Source organism: Xenopus laevis, chromosome 5L (genome assembly GCF_017654675.1).
Source record: "Xenopus laevis strain J_2021 chromosome 5L, Xenopus_laevis_v10.1, whole genome shotgun sequence".
NCBI lineage: Eukaryota > Metazoa > Chordata > Amphibia > Anura > Pipidae > Xenopus > Xenopus laevis.
In genome coordinates, this window is record NC_054379.1 from 170,460,296 (window position 1) to 170,478,377 (window position 18,082).

Here is an 18,082-nt window from a genome sequence, read left to right on the forward strand (position 1 = left end):
AAACTCAGTGACCAATAAGAGGAAGTAATGACAGAAGATACATCCCCTCTTGCTCCCGCCCTGCCTTCCCGAAGTCAGCAGCTCTCAGAAAGCAGGGGGGCCCGGCTAATCAAGAAAGTGCGGCATGGCCAGGCCCCCCTTACCCTCAGGGCCCCCTACAACTCTCCCCCCGTCCCCCGCTGATGGCTGCCCTGAAGGTGGGATCCAAAAAGAGAGCCCTGAGGATGTGTGTACTCTCCCTTTTAAACACTGCTCCCTACCCAGCCCCCGGCCACTGTCAATGTAGAAATATATTGGGTGCTACTAGGCTGCCAGTGTACAAAAAAGAGGAGGGATTGATCACTGCACATTGTCTGTCTCATAAGTAATTCATTATATATGCAAGTGCATGTACAGTATTTACAAAAACTCGGGTTATTAGTTATATAAGTTATGATGATACAATTGATACCCGGGATCAAGGTAAACCCCATATGGTGCCCCCTATGTACCTCACAGTCATAGTATTACAGGCTGGCACCTCCCCGCATGGGGCATTTCTTGGGATAAGTGACCCGGCCATTGGTGTCAGTCAGAGGCCTTAGTCCTCCCCACCTGCAGCTTTTACTCACTGTATTGTTGGAAATCTCTCTCTTCTGATCTCTCTGAAATCCCCAATGTGCAACTGAGCCATTTATGAGACACTATGAAATGCAGACCCTGTGGCTGTCCTGCCCCCCTGCCTCTGGTTCTGCTGTATTGTACTTACACCACAGCCTGTAGCAGAGCAGCCCTCCTGCAGCACAGGGTTTATCCATTGGTTCCTGGAGTGTTACTCACTGCTGATTGGACACTGAAACATGATTCACTGCAGCACTGCTGCCTGGAGACCATTCCAATCTCCTTACTACACTGGGGGGTCCCTGCCGTCTCCCCCACTCACTCACTGGTCTCTCTCCTTGGGTTCTCCTCCTGGCTGCCAGCTCTCATTTTTAAAACTAGCCCAAAACTAAAGCCATCTTACAAGTAGCCAAAAAGAGCACAATGAGCAGAGTAACACCAGAAGTCACACCTGAAGTCACACCAGAAGTCAAACCAAAAGTCACACCAGAAGTCACACCTGAAGTCTCACCTGAAGTCACACCTGAAGTCACACCTGAAGTCACACCTGAAGTCACACCTGAAGTCAAACCAGAAGTCACACCTGAAGTCACACCTGAAGTCACACCACAAGTCATACCTGAAGTCTCACCTGAAGTCACACCAGAAGTCACACCTGAAGTCACACCAGAAGTCACACCTGAATTCACACCAGAAGTCACACCTGAAGTCTCACCTGAAGTCACACCAGAAGTCACACCTGAAGTCACACCAGAAGTCACACCAGAAGTCACACCAGAAGTCACACCTGAATTCACACCAGAAGTCACACCTGAAGTCACACCTGAAGTCACACCAGAAGTCAAACCTAAAGTCACACCAGAAGTCACACCAGAAGTCACACCTGAATTCACACCAGAAGTCACACCTGAAGTCTCACCTGAAGTCACACCAGAAGTCACACCTGAAGTCACACCAGAAGTCACACCAGAAGTCACACCTGAATTCACACCAGAAGTCACACCTGAAGTCTCACCTGAAGTCACACCTGAAGTCACACCAGAAGTCACACCTGAAGTCACACCAGAAGTCACACCAGAAGTCACACCTGAAGTCACACCAGAAGTCACACCTGAATTCACACCAGAAGTCACACCTGAAGTCTCACCTGAAGTCACACCTGAAGTCACACCTGAAGTCACACCAGAAGTCACTCTCTATTTCCCAGGATGATTGATATTGGCTGTGGAAAAGTTTTCTCTTTTTATCGCATTTTTAGATATTGGAGGAATACAATTAGCTCTTCATGACTCACTGCCCCCGGGGGTCGAACAGGGCCCCTCCTGACCCAGCCCTGCCCCCTTGTCTGCGCAGCCCCTGAATAAGAGACGTAAGAGACAAATGTACGTGACTATGGGGGGGAGTTGAACGCTGGTGCCCCCCAAGCCTCGTATGTGAGACCCAGCTGCACCCCTGCTCCCCAAACCAACGTTGGGTCTTACTGGTGTCCCAGACGCAGTGATTTATATAATGTGGGACAGACGGGGGGAGTGTGGCTGCAGAAATGCACTGAGAATATCGTATTTACCCCCAGGGTCCCACTGGTTTGGTTGTGACTTGAACACTTCAGTTTTTGGGGGTCCGTTCAGGTTCTGAGCCTTATGTAAGAATAATGAGCCAATACAAGACTAACATTGAAATACTAAGATACTCACCCCAACATGGGTTACTTACTGTCAACTGCAAGTCATTTCTCATTATTACAGACAAAACAAGATCTTGTATATAAATGAGCTTTGTGGATAAGTGATTTGTGTATAACAGATCCCATACGTGTAATTAAAGGGTTGGACAGATTAGACATATAGGGGTGACTCCTCAGTGCCTATAGACTGAACTTTTACACTTTATACACTGACAGTGACGTGTGAGTGATGCAATAGCCCTGTGACATCACTGAGCTCACCTCTGACGTCATCTGCTCCTGCATCACAGCCCCGCCCCCAGCAAAGCTGACAAGCCCATTTAGCCCAGAGGTGCGGAACATATGGAGAACTCTCTGCAAACACAACGGATGCTCCGGAGAGTTACAGTGAAACAAATGACAGCGGCAGCGGCAGCAAGAGGAGGAGGAGGAGTCCCACACTCAGTACAAAGCAGCAATACAACCCACACACAGCGGCTTCACACTGAGACGCTACAGCCGCTACTAAGAGTAAAACGGAGCTCTTTGCTTCAGCAATCATTGCATGCTGGGTATTGTAGTGTTACAGTAACCTTCGCACTACGCAAATGTTTAACAAAAACTACATTACCCATCATGCACTAAAAGAGGCGTGCCACGGTTAATCCCAAGAAGCTGTAGACCAGAGGCCGAGAATGATACGCCCCTCTCCTGAAGTTCACCAATCATATGCTTGACTGAGTTAAGCCCGCCCCTTCCTGCTCCCTGTGCATAGGAGAAGGTGCAGGTTCCATTGTTATTGCAGCTGTACGGGGAATACGGGGTGTGAGGCAGAGGGACGCTGCTCCCTGAGGTGAATTCTGACAGGAACATCCATGTACTGATTGGCCCCGAGATTGGCCTCCATTCACAATCCTCTGTGGCCCTGTAGGTAAGTCACCCCCTTCCCATCAGCCCCCTCTCCCTGCACCAGTCAGTCTGTCATTGAGTCTGTCTGTCAGTCAGTGAGTAAGGGAGTCAGTCTGTCTGTCAGTCAGTGAGTCAATCTGTCATTGAGTCAATCAGTCCGTCAGTCATTGAGTCAGTCAGTGAGTCTGTCAGTCCGTCAGTCATTGAGTCAGTCAGTGAGTCAGTCACTCAGGCATTGAGTCAGTCCGTCAGTCATTGAGTCTGTCAGTCAGTGAGTAAGGGAGTCAGTCTGTCTGTCAGTCAGTGAGTCAATCTGTCATTGAGTCAATCAGTCCGTCAGTCATTGAGTCAGTCAGTGAGTCAGTCACTCAGGCATTGAGTCAGTCCGTCAGTCATTGAGTCAGTCAGTCAGTGAATCAGTCAGTCACTCAGTCTGTCAGTCAATGAGTCTGTCAGTCATTGAGTCTATCAGTGAGTCAGTCAGTCAGTCAGTCACTCAGGCATTGAGTCAGTCCGTCAGTCAGTCAGTGAATCAGTCAGTCAGTCTGTCAGTCATTGAGTCAGTCAGTCAGTCAGTGAGTCTGTCAGTGAGTGAGTGAGTCAGTCAGTCATTGAGTCTGTCAGTCAGTGAGTCAGTGAATCAGTCAGTCACTCAGTCTGTCAGTCAGTGAGTCAGTGAATCAGTCAGTCACTCAGTCAGTCAGTCAGTGAGTCTGTCAGTCTGTGAATCAGTCAGTCAGTCACTCAGTCTGTCAGTCACTCAGTCTGTCAGTCACTCAGTCTGTCAGTCACTCAGTCTGTCAGTCAGTGAGTCTGTCAGTCATTGAGTCTATCAGTGAGTCTGTCAGTCAGTCAGTCATTGAGTCTGTCAGTCATTGAGTCAGTCAGTGAGTCAGTCTGTGAATCAGTCAGTCAGTCATTGAGTCAGTCAGTGAGTCTGTCAGTCATTGAGTCTGTCAGTCATTGAGTCAGTCACTCAGTCTGTCAGTCATTGAGTCTATCAGTGAGTCAGTCACTCAGTCTGTCAGTCATTGAGTCAGTCAGTGAGTCACTCAGTCAGTGAGTCAGTCTGTGAATCAGTCAGTCATTCATTGAGTCAGTCACTCAGTCTGTCAGTCAGTGAGTCTGTCAGTCATTGAGTCAGTCAGTGAGTCAGTCTGTGAATCAGTCAGTCAGTCATTGAGTCAGTCAGTGAGTCAGTCTGTGAATCAGTCAGTCAGTCATTGAGTCAGTCAGTGAGTCTGTCAGTCATTGAGTCTGTCAGTCATTGAGTCAGTCACTCAGTCTGTCAGTCATTGAGTCTATCAGTGAGTCAGTCACTCAGTCTGTCAGTCATTGAGTCAGTCAGTGAGTCACTCAGTCAGTGAGTCAGTCTGTGAATCAGTCAGTCATTCATTGAGTCAGTCACTCAGTCTGTCAGTCAGTGAGTCTGTCAGTCATTGAGTCAGTCAGTGAGTCAGTCTGTGAATCAGTCAGTCAGTCATTGAGTCAGTCAGTGAGTCTGTCAGTCATTGAGTCTGTCAGTCATTGAGTCAGTCACTCAGTCTGTCAGTCATTGAGTCTATCAGTGAGTCAGTCACTCAGTCTGTCAGTCATTGAGTCAGTCAGTGAGTCACTCAGTCAGTGAGTCAGTCTGTGAATCAGTCAGTCATTCATTGAGTCAGTCACTCAGTCTGTCAGTCAGTGAGTCTGTCAGTCATTGAGTCAGTCATTGAGTCAGTCTGTGAATCAGTCAGTCAGTCATTGAGTCAGTCAGTGAGTCAGTCTGTGAATCAGTCAGTCAGTCATTGAGTCAGTCAGTGAGTCTGTCAGTCATTGAGTCTGTCAGTCATTGAGTCAGTCACTCAGTCTGTCAGTCATTGAGTCTATCAGTGAGTCAGTCACTCAGTCTGTCAGTCATTGAGTCAGTCAGTGAGTCACTCAGTCAGTGAGTCAGTCTGTGAATCAGTCAGTCATTCATTGAGTCAGTCACTCAGTCTGTCAGTCAGTGAGTCAGTCAGTCTGTCAATGAGTCAGTCAGTCAGTGAGGTTCCTGTCACACTCCCATGGATCCCTCTCCTTCCTCTCACTTGTCAATGACACCTCCAGTCCCTGCTGAGCACATGGCTTCCATTCTTATATATATATATTAGTTCTTTATATGAATCCATTATTATCAGTGTCTCACTCCTGAGCAATGGCTAACACTGTGCTACTAACCCTCACATGTGGCTATTGTCACTCTCACAGCTGGGTATTTCCTACAATGAATGTTACACAGATAGGTCTTCCCTCTGTTCCTCAGCCTCACCCAGCCTTCAGGTGTTGGGAGTTATATCAGCGGCTGTTGGGCTGCAGGAGAAATAATGGTGGGGTGTAGAGCCAGGGGGCAGAGCTGGGTAGAGAACTGGGGGGTCTATGTGAGACAATACATGTGACAGAGAGCAGACAAGAACATAATAACCAACTATGCCAGACTGCTGACACTTCAGTCTCTCCACACCCTTTATTGTAGCCCTATGGCTGTGGGTACAGGAATGATTCCCCATTACATTTTGCTGAGCATAGTGTAAGCCAATAGGAGGGTCAGGTATTATCCATATCCATGAATTAGAGTCCTGTATTTGGATTGGGTAGCCAAAGAATAACCACAAGGTGCTGGGGGTTGTACACGGCCACATAGAAGTGTGTTGGAAACAGAATGGGAGCAGGTGAGCACAGGTGAGCGCAGGTGAGCACAGGTAAGGAGCAGGTCTCTAGCCTGAGTTGTGCCAGATTTCTATTGAGCCAGGTGTCCAATCCCCAGGGCACATCCCCTTGCAGGTTCACAAGCAGTAGGGGCATATCCAGGTATTATATGTATGTAATATACACTGGCAATAATTCCCTTTATACATCTCTATTCACTGCTGCTTCCTGCTCAGTCACTTCCACAGGGACCAAATGGGAATCTCCCAGGAACCCACTGAGCCAGTGATGGGGAACCAGGATCCAGATCAGCTGCATGAGACAATCCTGACTCTCACACTGGAGATTATCTACCTGCTGACTGGAGAGGTGAGTGGGGCAGTGAGACAGCTGAGTGGAGAGGTGAGTGGGGCAGTGAGACAGCTGAGTGGAGAGGTGAGTGGGGCAGTGAGACAGCTGACTGGAGAGGGTGGAGTGGGGGGGCAGTGAGACAGCTGAGTGGAGAGGTGAGTGGGGCAGTGAGACAGCTGAGTGGAGAGGTGAGTGGGGCAGTGAGACAGCTGAGTGGAGAGGTGAGTGGGCAGTGAGACAGCTGAGTGGAGAGGTGAGTGGGGCAGTGAGACAGCTGAGTGGACGAGGTGAGTGGGGCAGTGAGACAGCTGACTGGAGAGGTGAGTGGGGCAGTGAGACAGCTGAGTGGAGAGGTGAGTGGGGCAGTGAGACAGTTGAGTGGAGAGGTGAGTGGGCAGTGAGACAGCTGAGTGGAGAGGTGAGTGGGGGCAGTGAGACAGCTGAGTGGAGAGGTGAGTGGGGCAGTGAGACAGCTGAGTGGAGAGGTGAGTGGGGCAGTGAGACAGCCGAGTGGAGAGGTGAGTGGGGCAGTGAGACAGCTGAGTGGAGAGGTGAGTGGCACTGTGAGTGGGGCAGTGAGACAGCTGAGTGGAGAGGTGAGTGGGGCAATGAGACAGCTGAGTGGAGAGGTGAGTGGGGCAGTGAGACAGCAGAGTGGAGAGTGGGGCAGTGAGACAGCTGAGTGGAGAGGTGAGTGGCACTGTGAGTGGGGCAGTGAGACAGCTGAGTGGAGAGGTGAGTGGCACTGTGAGTGGGGCAGTGAGACAGCTGAGTGGAGAGGTGAGTGGGGCAATGAGACAGCTGAGTGGAGAGGTGAGTGGGCAGTGAGACAGCTGAGTGGAGAGGTGAGTGGGGCAATGAGACAGCTGAGTGGAGAGGTGAGTGGCACTGTGAGTGGGACAGTGAGACAGCTGAGTGGAGAGGTGCGTGGGGCAGTGAGACAGCTGAGTGGAGAGGTGAGTGGGGCAGTGAGACAGCTGAGTGGGGAGGGTGAGCAGTAGAGGGGTCCCTAATCATCTCCCCAATATACAGGGCTACAGTGTTACAAAGAAGTCAGGTGATGGCATGCCCCTCCCACAGAGCTGCACTGACTGTATTTTGGGAGGAGCCTGCAGGCACCATGTGACCAGCCCAACGGTGGCCCCTCCCCCTGGCTCCGTCATACAGAAGGAAAATGCCAAGAAGATCCTGGAACTGATGTCCAACATCATCCAGCTGCTGACTGGAGAGGTGGGTACAGCAGCCCCCCAATAATCCCTTGTTGCTTAGTAACAGTGTATGATAATCCCTTTCTCTGGCTGGGGGTGACTGTGCCATTGTGTGTGCCAGGTTGCCATAAGGTGTGAGGACGTCTCCCTCTATTTCTCCTTGGAGGAGTGGCAGTATTTAAAGGGGAACAAGACCCGTTACTTGGAAGAAATGAGAGGAAGTGTGCAGCAGACAGGTGAGTACTGGTTATAGGCAGACGGTGGTTAGAGTGTGATAATGGTACAGGCCGATATAAGCCAAGGATGAAAGCGTAGCATTTGCTTCAGCCATTGGTGTAGAGCAACTAGACAAAAAGCATCAAATCAATGAAGTGGAAGGACATTCTCTGCTCAATGATAATGAGCAATTCATTGTAGATATTTTGGGATAATGTACTTATAATTTAAGCAGATGCTAGTAAATTCTTATTAAACCCAGCAGGACAAGGAAAGTTAGAAGTCAAGCTTGTTGCATTGTATTGGTCTCTTTCCATGTTCTCAAAGTACTTCCTGTTCCTCAGAATGTCTCCTTCATTATGTCAGATTGCTACTGTCTATCAGAGTAGTGACATCTCAGAACTTCTCCCTCTCAGGGGCCCAGGGCCAGGAGTGTGTGTCATTCAGTTTAGCCGTGCCTATGCTATCAGCTAAAACTTCGCCAGGAATTGTAAAAGTATTCTTGCACATTGGCTAAAGAAGAACTAAGGAATGGTGCCGAGACGTTACTATGATGTCAGTGATGATAGGACTGAGAATCTCTATACAGACAAACTGACATTCAGTGCACAGTAATGAGCAAGACGATGTGTGGGGCATATTGCTCATTGCTTAGCGGAAAACTGCTCCATTGCCCATTAAACACGTAATCCCATTCCTGATTGGAGCCAAATGCACCAGCCTTTGTGTTTACTTAACTGAGAACAAAGAGTACCGTATATACTCGAGTATAAGCCGAGTTTTTCAGCCCCCAAAATATGCTGAAAAACTACCTCAGCTTATACTCGGGTCAAGCGCAAAAACGGTCGCCGGCGCCCAAGAATAGTCGCCGGCATCCAAGAATAGTCTCCAAGATTATTCGCCGGCGTCCAAGAATGGTCGCCAGCATCCAAAAACGAGACGCCGGCACCTCCAATGGGAGCAGAAACCCTCAATTTTTTGATTGAAACTTACCAGAAGCTGCTGCATTTCTCACCCTAGGCTTATACTCGAGTCAATAAGCTTTCCCAGTTTTTGGAGCTAAAATTAGGTACCTCGGCTTATACTCAAGTATATACGGTACACAATGCTGTTGCATATATATGGGTGGGGTGTAGGAAACCCCCGTCACATCCCATTTACATACACACAGGCCAAAAAATCCATGCGGCTATAAGATGCAGGAGAACCTTTGACTTACCTCTCTTCTACAGCAGGTGTTAAGCACAGGGTTCCTTTAGAGGCTTAGACCCAACAGGGTGCAAGTGCTGTATGTATGCACAGGCCTGGATTGGTGCAACAGGTGACCTTTAGTGCTTTAGACGCTGCACCCAGGGCTGTGGCAAATGATCCTCTAAAAGTTCCTCTAGAAACCATGGGTGATATCTATGTTTTTACCCCCCTCCTCTGAGGCAAATTGGAGAAAATTTAGTTTTTGCCTTCCTCTGGATCAACTGGCAGTTTGGCAGGTTATATATAGTTATATATAGACTTAAAGTTGAACTTGATATACGTGTGTCTTTTTTTCAACCCTCTCAAATTACTATGTAATGTAACAGCAAATAGACTATCAGTCCGTGGGACACACTAGCCATTTTGTCTGCCTGTGTATTAAGGCCTCCATGTGTGTTCTGGCAGGCTGATGCCTTGAGTGTTTTGGGAACACGGGGCGGAAGTCCGGTTTTGCTGGACCTGAGAGCAAATAAGGCATTGGGATGAGAGCAAATACACTGAAGAAAGGAGAGGGATTCCTGACTGATATTAAATGTTCCAGGCATTCCAGAGAGATTGCTCCAGATACTGCTGGATTTTATGAGAAAGTCCATTGTTTTGAGCTATTCAGCTTGTTACAAGAAACTTTCCATAACTTACATGTACTCCGCAAGCCAATGGAACAAGGAATACTGTGCAACCTGTACACAAGGCAGTTTTAAAGGAAAGACTAAAGTCTGTAAAATATAGTTAGAAATGCTGCATTGAATATACTCACACCGTACCAGCCGTGCAACCATCCTTAGGTAGTATTTAGAGGGTCAGCGGCACTGCACATGCTCAGTGTGCTATAGGCTGATGCTAAGAAAGTAAGAAATTAAAGGGAAGTCAATGGAACAGGGGTGATTATTGTTTCATGCATGTTATTAAGCACAGATTTTCACTGCTGAAGGAGTGGTGTTGGCTTGTGCTGGTATAGAAGCTGAAAACACAACGTGTAGCAAATCTCTGTAGTGTCTTAAGGCCCCCATACACAGGCCGATAAAAGCTGTCGACAGACCGAGTCGGCAGCTTATTGGCCCATGTGTGGTGCCCTCCAATGGGCTTCCCCGATCGACATCTGGCCGAAAGTCACCAGATCTCAACCGGGCAAATTAAAAAATCCTGTTGGCCGTGGCCGCATATATGCCTGTATGCAGTCCCGCAATCTGACCGTCCGTTTCGGATCCAATATGACCCGATCGTTGGGGCTTGGAGCCCACAATCGGATCAGCCTGATAGCACACACTTCAATGTGGGCATATCGGGGAGAGATCTGCTAGTTTGGCGACATCACCAAACAAGCAGATCTCTACTTCTATGGCCGCCTTTAGTTGTCCTTTAAGAGAAACAAATTGTGCCATCTTGGAGAATCTATCAACCAACGAGAGATCAGTTGTCCTGCCACTTGTTTCAGCAACAAAATGCATAGAAATGACCCACTGTGGATGAATAGGAATGAGGACTTGGAAGAGGCTAAAGTAACACTGCAAACAGTCTGGGACTTTTTTTTTTTAGAGGAGTAGACTCAGTCCAGAGCTGGAGGGATTTGTATGATCTGTAAGATCTTTGATGGTCTCAACAGACCCTCCAAAAGGTGGTGCCGCATTTAATTGGCCACAACTCTCTCTACTGCCTATATCAGTTCAGAACTTCCTTTAGAAATATGCAGGGGGTGAAGTCAGCCCAGAAACTCAACTATTATGAGACAGATCAGCTCCTACACCAACATTGTCCACTGAGCTATAATGTTTTTAGTAAGAACATTGCTTGGGGGTATAATCTGGCACAAAACATGAATGTAATGAAACTTCTGTAGTAATTATCAAAGCCCACAAGGCATTGGGTGGCTTTGTCCCAGAGGAGCAGGCCAGTCTAGAACTCCTGAAACCATGGCAGGATCCATATCAAATCTTCTGGGGAAATAAAAATGTAACTTTGGAAGGAGATCTTGGACTCCTATAAGGAACACTTTTCAGTCTTGGCTTAGCCATGCTTCTCCCTCAGGCACTGGAGAACAAGCTTTACATGATGGGCTTGAGTAAATCTCAGAGAATGTCATTAATGAAATGATAAAATGATGACAGACAGCAGGTGCATGAACATATGTATATAAAGGCCATGATAGGCAGTCTTACACCGATCCCACTGAGCAAGACTGTGGAGTGTAAGCCCATCAGAGATCCCACTTGGCTAAAAAGTTTTGCACCCCCTTTAGACAGATCATGAATTTGGGCAAGGGGAAGTACTTGATTGAAATTCTGTCCATATCTTTCTTTTGAACAGAGGAAAGTCCATCTCCAGCAGGAAGTTCTGGTTGCCATTAGCTAGCTTCTCCTGCATGAACTCTTTCTTGTTCTTAGGGCAGTGTGATGAAGGGTTCTATGCAGTGGTTCAGCAGTTCCAGGGAGCAAGTCATAAAATAGAACTAAATAGGGGATTTGCTTCCAGAACAGTCAGAGTACATGGGGCAGGCTCAGGAGCCAAGGGCAAGGACCCTGCAGTGTGTTGTCAAGCCAGCGAGGGCCGTTTTATCAGTCATTGAGGCAGCCTCAGACATAACTGTTAAACCTAAGCTCCTCGCTGCCAAATAATTAAACATTTCATTGGATTTCAGAATTTTTCTGAAATAAGACACTATAGTCCCTCTGGTGGTGCACATCAACTAAATGTCACTATAGAGAAGGATGCCTACTCCATATGTTCTCTTGCATGTGAGAACTGGCACTGTCTCATTTGTACTGAGAATCTAAAAAGTAACAATAATACCAGATATAATTGTACGTTTCTCTGGCAGATTGTACAGAGGAAGATCAGAGAGATGATACAGTCGATGAAGAACCACTATTATACTGTGACGGTAAAGTAAGCGAGATTGTGGCTGAAGAACCGTTTCTTTGGCTAAGACAAACCCACCCAAACATTCCTCCAGCTGCTCCCCTGCAGAGACCAACCAACTGCAGCTCTCATGGGATTAAAGAGGAACTGGCTTCATGGGAAGGAAGAGGAGGTTCCCATCCACGGCCAGTACAAGGCACAGGCCTATCTACTGACCCAAATAACACATTCCTTTTCCATGAAATTAAGGAGGAAGAGGACTCATGGGAAGAAGGGAAAGATTCTGAGTACAGCATTGTTATGGTCACGGAGCCGATGGAGGAAACACTTGATACCGAATCTGACCCAAATAAGTCTTTCTCTTCAGTGACTATTTCTGAACTGGAAACCACTACCCACAATAGAGGTGAAAGCCAGAAAGGCCATATGATTGGTCACAAAGATCTTGTGAGGCGCCAGAGAACCCAGACGGGGCAGAACCTGTTTGCTTGTTCCGTATGTGGGAAATGTTTCACACGCCGTGCAAAACTCATTGAGCATTTTAGGAATCACACAGGGGAGAAACCGTTCGCTTGTGACGAGTGTGGGAAGCGATTCACTCATCGTGCAAAACTGGTGGACCATCAAAGGGCTCACAAGGGGGAGAAACCATTCACCTGCTCGGAATGTAAGAAATCCTTTGCACGGCAGAACGAACTGAATAGACACTTTAGAATACACACAGGTGAGAAACCGTTCTCTTGCTCTGAATGTGGCAAGTGCTTTAAGCAGCGCTCACACCTTGAGGTTCACTACAGGATCCACACGGGAGAGAAACCCATCTCTTGTTCTGAATGTGGCCAGTGCTTCGCCCGGCACACTGAACTGAACCGACACTTTATAACTCACACAGGGGAAAAACCCTTCTCTTGTTCCATATGTGGCAAATGCTTTGGGCTTCGGAGCGGTCTCACAAGACACTTTAGAATTCACACTGGGGAGAAGCGGAAGTCTCGCACAGTCAGAACCAGTCCAGATCAAAACTCTGGCTCGGGTGTTGGCTGAGTGGCACTTCCCCTAGTGAAGCCACTGGAATGTCATTGTTAAATCTCATCCCAGTCTTCTATATTCACCCATCAGCTGTAGGCAGTCACTTCATTAGGGGACACTATAGTTCCGCTCCTTTAATCATCACTGGTCATTGAGCTGTTTAGCTGTGACCCAGCCGTTGTTCTAGTGACTCCTGTTTGGCCCAGTATTCCTGCCTTTATTGTCAACTTGTCTGACCTATTGTTCCTGCTTGATCCAGTCTTCCTGCCGTAATCCTGAATTCCTGCTTGATCCTGAATTTATACCTTTATCCTGAACTCCTACTCACTTCAGTATTCTTGCCTTTATCTTTTTCTTGGATGAAATTGTCTCTGCTGACTCTGGCCCAGTATCCATATTGTCCTGTGTGCTGGCCCAGCTCCCTATTCTTACAGTTCTGACCAATGTCTGGTATTCTTTGCTCTTTGTCTCCAAGTTGGACTTCATTCTGCTCCTGCAACCCCCACATCCTTGCAGTGGGCTGATTCAATGACTGGCCGGTTAATGACTTGGTTCTGGGACACATAATTCCTTGCTGCTCATGATAAGTTAATTTCGCTCAAAGGGTGCAGATGTTAATGGAAATCGGGGGGTTGTGCCGTGAGGCTGGTATTGTGACATGTACTGCCCAACCTACAGCAGGGATTTGACTCATTTAGAACTTCAACAAAAATTGGGGTAGAAATGCTGCAGTCTAGTGGGCTTATAAGGACTCCACAGGCCTTTAGCAGGGAACATCTTTGTCCCGGAGATGACCCCAGTAGCCCCCATCTTTTTTTCCTTTCGGTTTCCAAGCACATGCTTTGGGCTGCTGTCACTTACCTGAACTTACAGTATAGATAAGCATATAACAGTCCCTATATACAGTATCTATACAATATATCACTCACAATACAAAGCTGATGAGTATTCAGATTCACTAAGATGATTTATTATCAGCCCTGTAGCATCATCTTCGATGACAGATGTGACCTCACTTCCTGCTTGAGTGGCTTTGACATACCCTCAGCAGCAGCCCAGAGCCCACTGAGCATGTGCAGTGCCACTGACACACACAAGATGGCCTTACGGTAAGCGGGGAGATGCTGGGTAGAACTCTAAAGGCCTGTACAATGTTTTAAATTGTATTTATTAGATTTAAAATTTGTAAGAAAAAAAAGCCCTGCAAGAACAGAAGAGGCTGAAGAGAGAAGTAGAGCAGCAAAGTGAGAGGTGGGCAGTTGGGGCCCACAGCCAGGAGCCCATGACAGAGACATTTATGACGGGTGAGGGGGTTGTATAGTTGCAATGCATTAGTCTGCAATGAATAATAAAATGGCTGCAAATAACAAAGCCCAGTGTTGATGCTCGCATGGCCAGTTGTACAGAGGAGCCACAAGCTGGCACAGAGAATTAAATGGCAGCACAGAGAATTAAGTGCCAGCAGCTCTTCAACAGGAAGCTCCTTCCAGAATCCCTCCATAGTGGCATATTCCCAAAACATCATAATTGTTTAGCAGTAAGTCACAACTTAAAATCTATTATAAAGCACTGTATTGCTTTCACATGAATAAGCCCAGTTTAACACGAGATACTGAACTCTGTATAAACAACCACACACCCTTTATCCTTTGTAGTGATCATTTTCTCAGCTGCAGACCATTATGCAGAGGGATTATCCGTGTCATGGGAATCCAATTACCTACCTCACAAAGATCAAACATGGGGGCTTTAATGTCCCCTTCTGCCCTGTTTTCCTCAAGAAATAACAAAAACCAGACATGCTTCGTCATTAGTGTGCCCTATTCATTGCACTCATGTTGCACAGGGGATCAAGTGCTAAGCCTTGGACACCCCCAGACACATCCTTTGTACAGTGCCTTGACTGATGGGAGCTGTGCTACACAGTGTATCAGACGGGTCCCTCCCGGTATTTATGGGAAATGTCACTTTTACTTCACCCAAATGCCAGGAAACTGAATGAAGGTCCGTTAGGGACCCATGTCTCTTGCCAATCAAACAGTGGGGTGAGTAGCTTATGTACAGCAATGTAGGACATGCAGTTGCTCGTATTCAATAGCAAAGGGAGAATAATTCTGAGCCACCCTGTGGGTGTCAGTAAGCAGGGTGCTATTGCTTTCTTCCCATGTATGTAGTGAGGGCTCATAGTACCATGCCCCTTACACAATATTATTGCCTCCAGCTTATTGGCTCTGGGGGAAGCAGACTACCATCATGTTATATTCTCACTGTTAAGTGTCCATGCCACATGAGAAATGGTCTGGTCGGCACCTCAGGCATTCCTGTCCAATGGGAGGACTCATATTCAATGGAACCTTTGTGGGTAGATATACAAGTTGGCCACCTACTAATCAGCCCATTGAGATCTGATTCAAGAACCTCTTCCCCTGTGATGTCCTGTTGTCACTGAAGGTGCAGCCTATGAAACGGGGGACAGACTACAGAACTGTCTGACTGACTGTAGAGTCTCCCTCCCCATCTTGCTCACTAAGCCTCCCTTCTCCCACCAACTCCATTCCCTAGCACAGCTGGTAACCATCTACCTCACTGCTACACCTACCTTCTACATCACTTTCTACTTTCCCTCCCCGTCTTTCCCACCCAGTTAACCCACCACCTTTCTTACTCTCCTTATATCCAATATCGGCTATGCTCTCTTCCCTGCTCTCTTCCTCTTATGATAAAGGAATGGCACTCACCACAATGTTTGACCCATTGCCATCTTTATTATACGTGGACCCATTGAATTGGATTGATTGAGATTGCAAAGACAGACGTAGAATCTTCTTCAGGTGCAGCATCAAGTCTCAGTGTAGGACACATGAAACATGTAGGACCAAACAGAACTCTTCAGGACCTTGGCTGACTGACTGGACAACTGCACCGTATGCAGATGGTACCCACAGCTTGTTGTGGAGAGGGAGACATCCATGGCCCTGGCTGTTGTCCTTTGAGTTATATGCCATTTCTAATGAACCCATTGCTTGTATCCATCCACCCACGTCCCTACATTGCTACACAGGGCACTGGATAAGAGTTCAATTTGTATTTCTTTATGAGCCCCAGTTGTACAGATATACAGTTACAACAAGACGGTACCTATGCAATTCTCCAGGTACCCATGAATCTGCACCACCATCAGGTGCTTATTTTACCCTTTGGGCATCCCATTACTAGTAAAACCATTCATTGGGTTTGTTAAATGATTCTGATGTCGGTTGTGAGGTTTGTAAGTTATTTGGTACAAGTGGTACCATTCTCTGTACCCATGCTCTGTGGCCATGCCACCCTCTGCCGACTCGAGAAGTCCATGATCATATAAAGGGACGAGGCTGAAGGATGGATACTTTTTTTACAGCTCCAACATGACTTCTAATAACCTTATATTTTACAGCAGGGGGTACATTATTTATAATAAACATATCCATCATGTGACAGAAATGACATCACTAAGCATCATTTATAAGGATATTAGTTACAGGATATTTCTGGCTCTTGTGTATAATAGATATATATATATATATATATATATATATATATATACACACACACAAAATACGGCCATCTCATTACACCAGGCGCTAGATTAACTGCCCCCCAGTAAGGCCATACGGGGTACACTGGGTTTCATCGTTTGGAGGTTGACTTTTAAATAAACAAGGTATGGGTATGCGATCTATTATTCGGAAACCCGTTATCAAAAAACTCTGAATTACGAGTAGGCCATTTTCAATTGACCCCATTTTAACCAAAACATTTTCTAAAATGTTTCCTTTTTCTCTGTAATAATAAAACAGTAGCTTGTACTTGATCCCAACTAAGATATAATTAATCCTTATTGGAGGCAAAACCAGCCTATTGGCTTTATTTCATGTTTATATGATTTTCTAGTAGACCTAACACATGAAGATCCAAATTATGGAAAGATCCGTTATCTGTAAAACTCTAGGTCCCAAGTATTCTGGATAACAGGTCCCATACCTGTGCTATAATTTTTTGAAAGAATAAGGTGGCTTATTTATTAGCAAAGGTACCATGTGGACAGTGTACCCATAAAATTATGAAATGAGCAACAAGATTCCACAGAGGTACCTCCTAACAAAGAGACGCATTTAGGGATGGCCAGGAGGCCCTGGTGTCCACTCCACTACACTTGTAACGATAACATTAGTGCAAACTGTCAGTCCAGACAGGCCCAAAGCAATACAGAACGACCAGCTATGTAAGAAAGATAAAGCTGATCTACAGGAATATCTTGCTTCCATGAAAAGGGAACAGCAGAAAAACTTTCAGTAGAGCCTAGTTGATCTTGTGTAGGAAATATCTGCTATCCACACACAACACTTAGAAACAAAACATGCGACATTTACTGAATCAACAGGCAAGCTTGAAGCAACCATTCTGGATTTGCAAGAAGTGGGGTCCAGATGTAGCCGTCACATGAGGACTTGGAGAATAAATACAATCTACTCATCAAAGGCAATCTCAGGAGACATCACAGATACATAGGAACAAGGGTAGGATTCAGTACTGCTTCCAAAAATCCCACAGGCTGGATTCAGTATGGAGCACATACACAGAGCCTTCCAGAAGAAGAACAACTCCAAAAGGTCTTCTAATGAGCTTGCAAATAAAGTCCATCACAGACAAGCTACAAAATAGCATTTGGTACAGGGGTTCTTGGTTACACATAACGGACATTTATCTGATCCCCAGCTGAAGGCCCACAGTAGTCTGCCCACCAAAAGGATCCAAGAACAATGACTATCCAAGAACAAATGAAAGTGTAAATCTAACTCTAGGGACACATAAAGCAGTTACAATATAAACCACCAACTAGAGCCACAAAGCCTACGACACCTGGTATTCCCAGGCGGTCTCCCATCCAGGTACTAACCAGGCCCGACCCTGTATCGCTTCTGAGATCAGGCACTTTCAGGGTGGTGTGGCCGTAGGTGACGAACAGCAGCACTTTTCAGCTTCTTGACTTGTCAGCGGCACTGTGGAAAAATGAAGTTGAAAACTTTGAAAAATGAAACTTTAAAAACTGAAAAATTAAACATGGAAAACTTTGAAAAAATCAAACTTTGAAAACTTTGGAAACTCAAACTTTGAAAACTCTAACTTCGAAAACTTTGAAAAATGAAACTTTGAAAAAATGAAACTTTGAAAACTTTGAAAAAATGAAGCTTTGAAAACTTCTCAGGGGTTCTCCCATCCAGGTACTAACCAGGCCCAACCCTGTATCACTTCAGAGATCAGACGAGAGCAGGCACTTTCAGGGTAATGTGTC

At 46.5% G+C, this 18,082-nt stretch overlaps 1 protein-coding gene and 1 pseudogene across 1 annotated transcript; one reads left to right on the forward strand and one right to left on the reverse strand.

Moving 5' to 3' along the window:
• Nucleotides 1–2,894: 2,894 nt before the first annotated feature.
• On the forward strand, nucleotides 2,895–15,453 carry zfp1.L (ZFP1 zinc finger protein L homeolog). Its single transcript, XM_041563692.1, has 5 exons — nucleotides 2,895–3,194; nucleotides 6,076–6,208; nucleotides 7,223–7,420; nucleotides 7,520–7,634; nucleotides 11,681–15,453. The coding sequence occupies exons 2-5, from the start codon at nucleotides 6,095–6,097 to the stop codon at nucleotides 12,763–12,765; spliced, it is 1,512 nt and encodes a 503-aa protein (XP_041419626.1). The 5' UTR covers nucleotides 2,895–3,194; nucleotides 6,076–6,094; the 3' UTR covers nucleotides 12,766–15,453.
• A 2,184-nt stretch (nucleotides 15,454–17,637) lies between these two features.
• Nucleotides 17,638–17,746, reverse strand: LOC121393973 (annotated as a pseudogene).
• Between the last annotated feature and the right edge of the window lie 336 nt (nucleotides 17,747–18,082).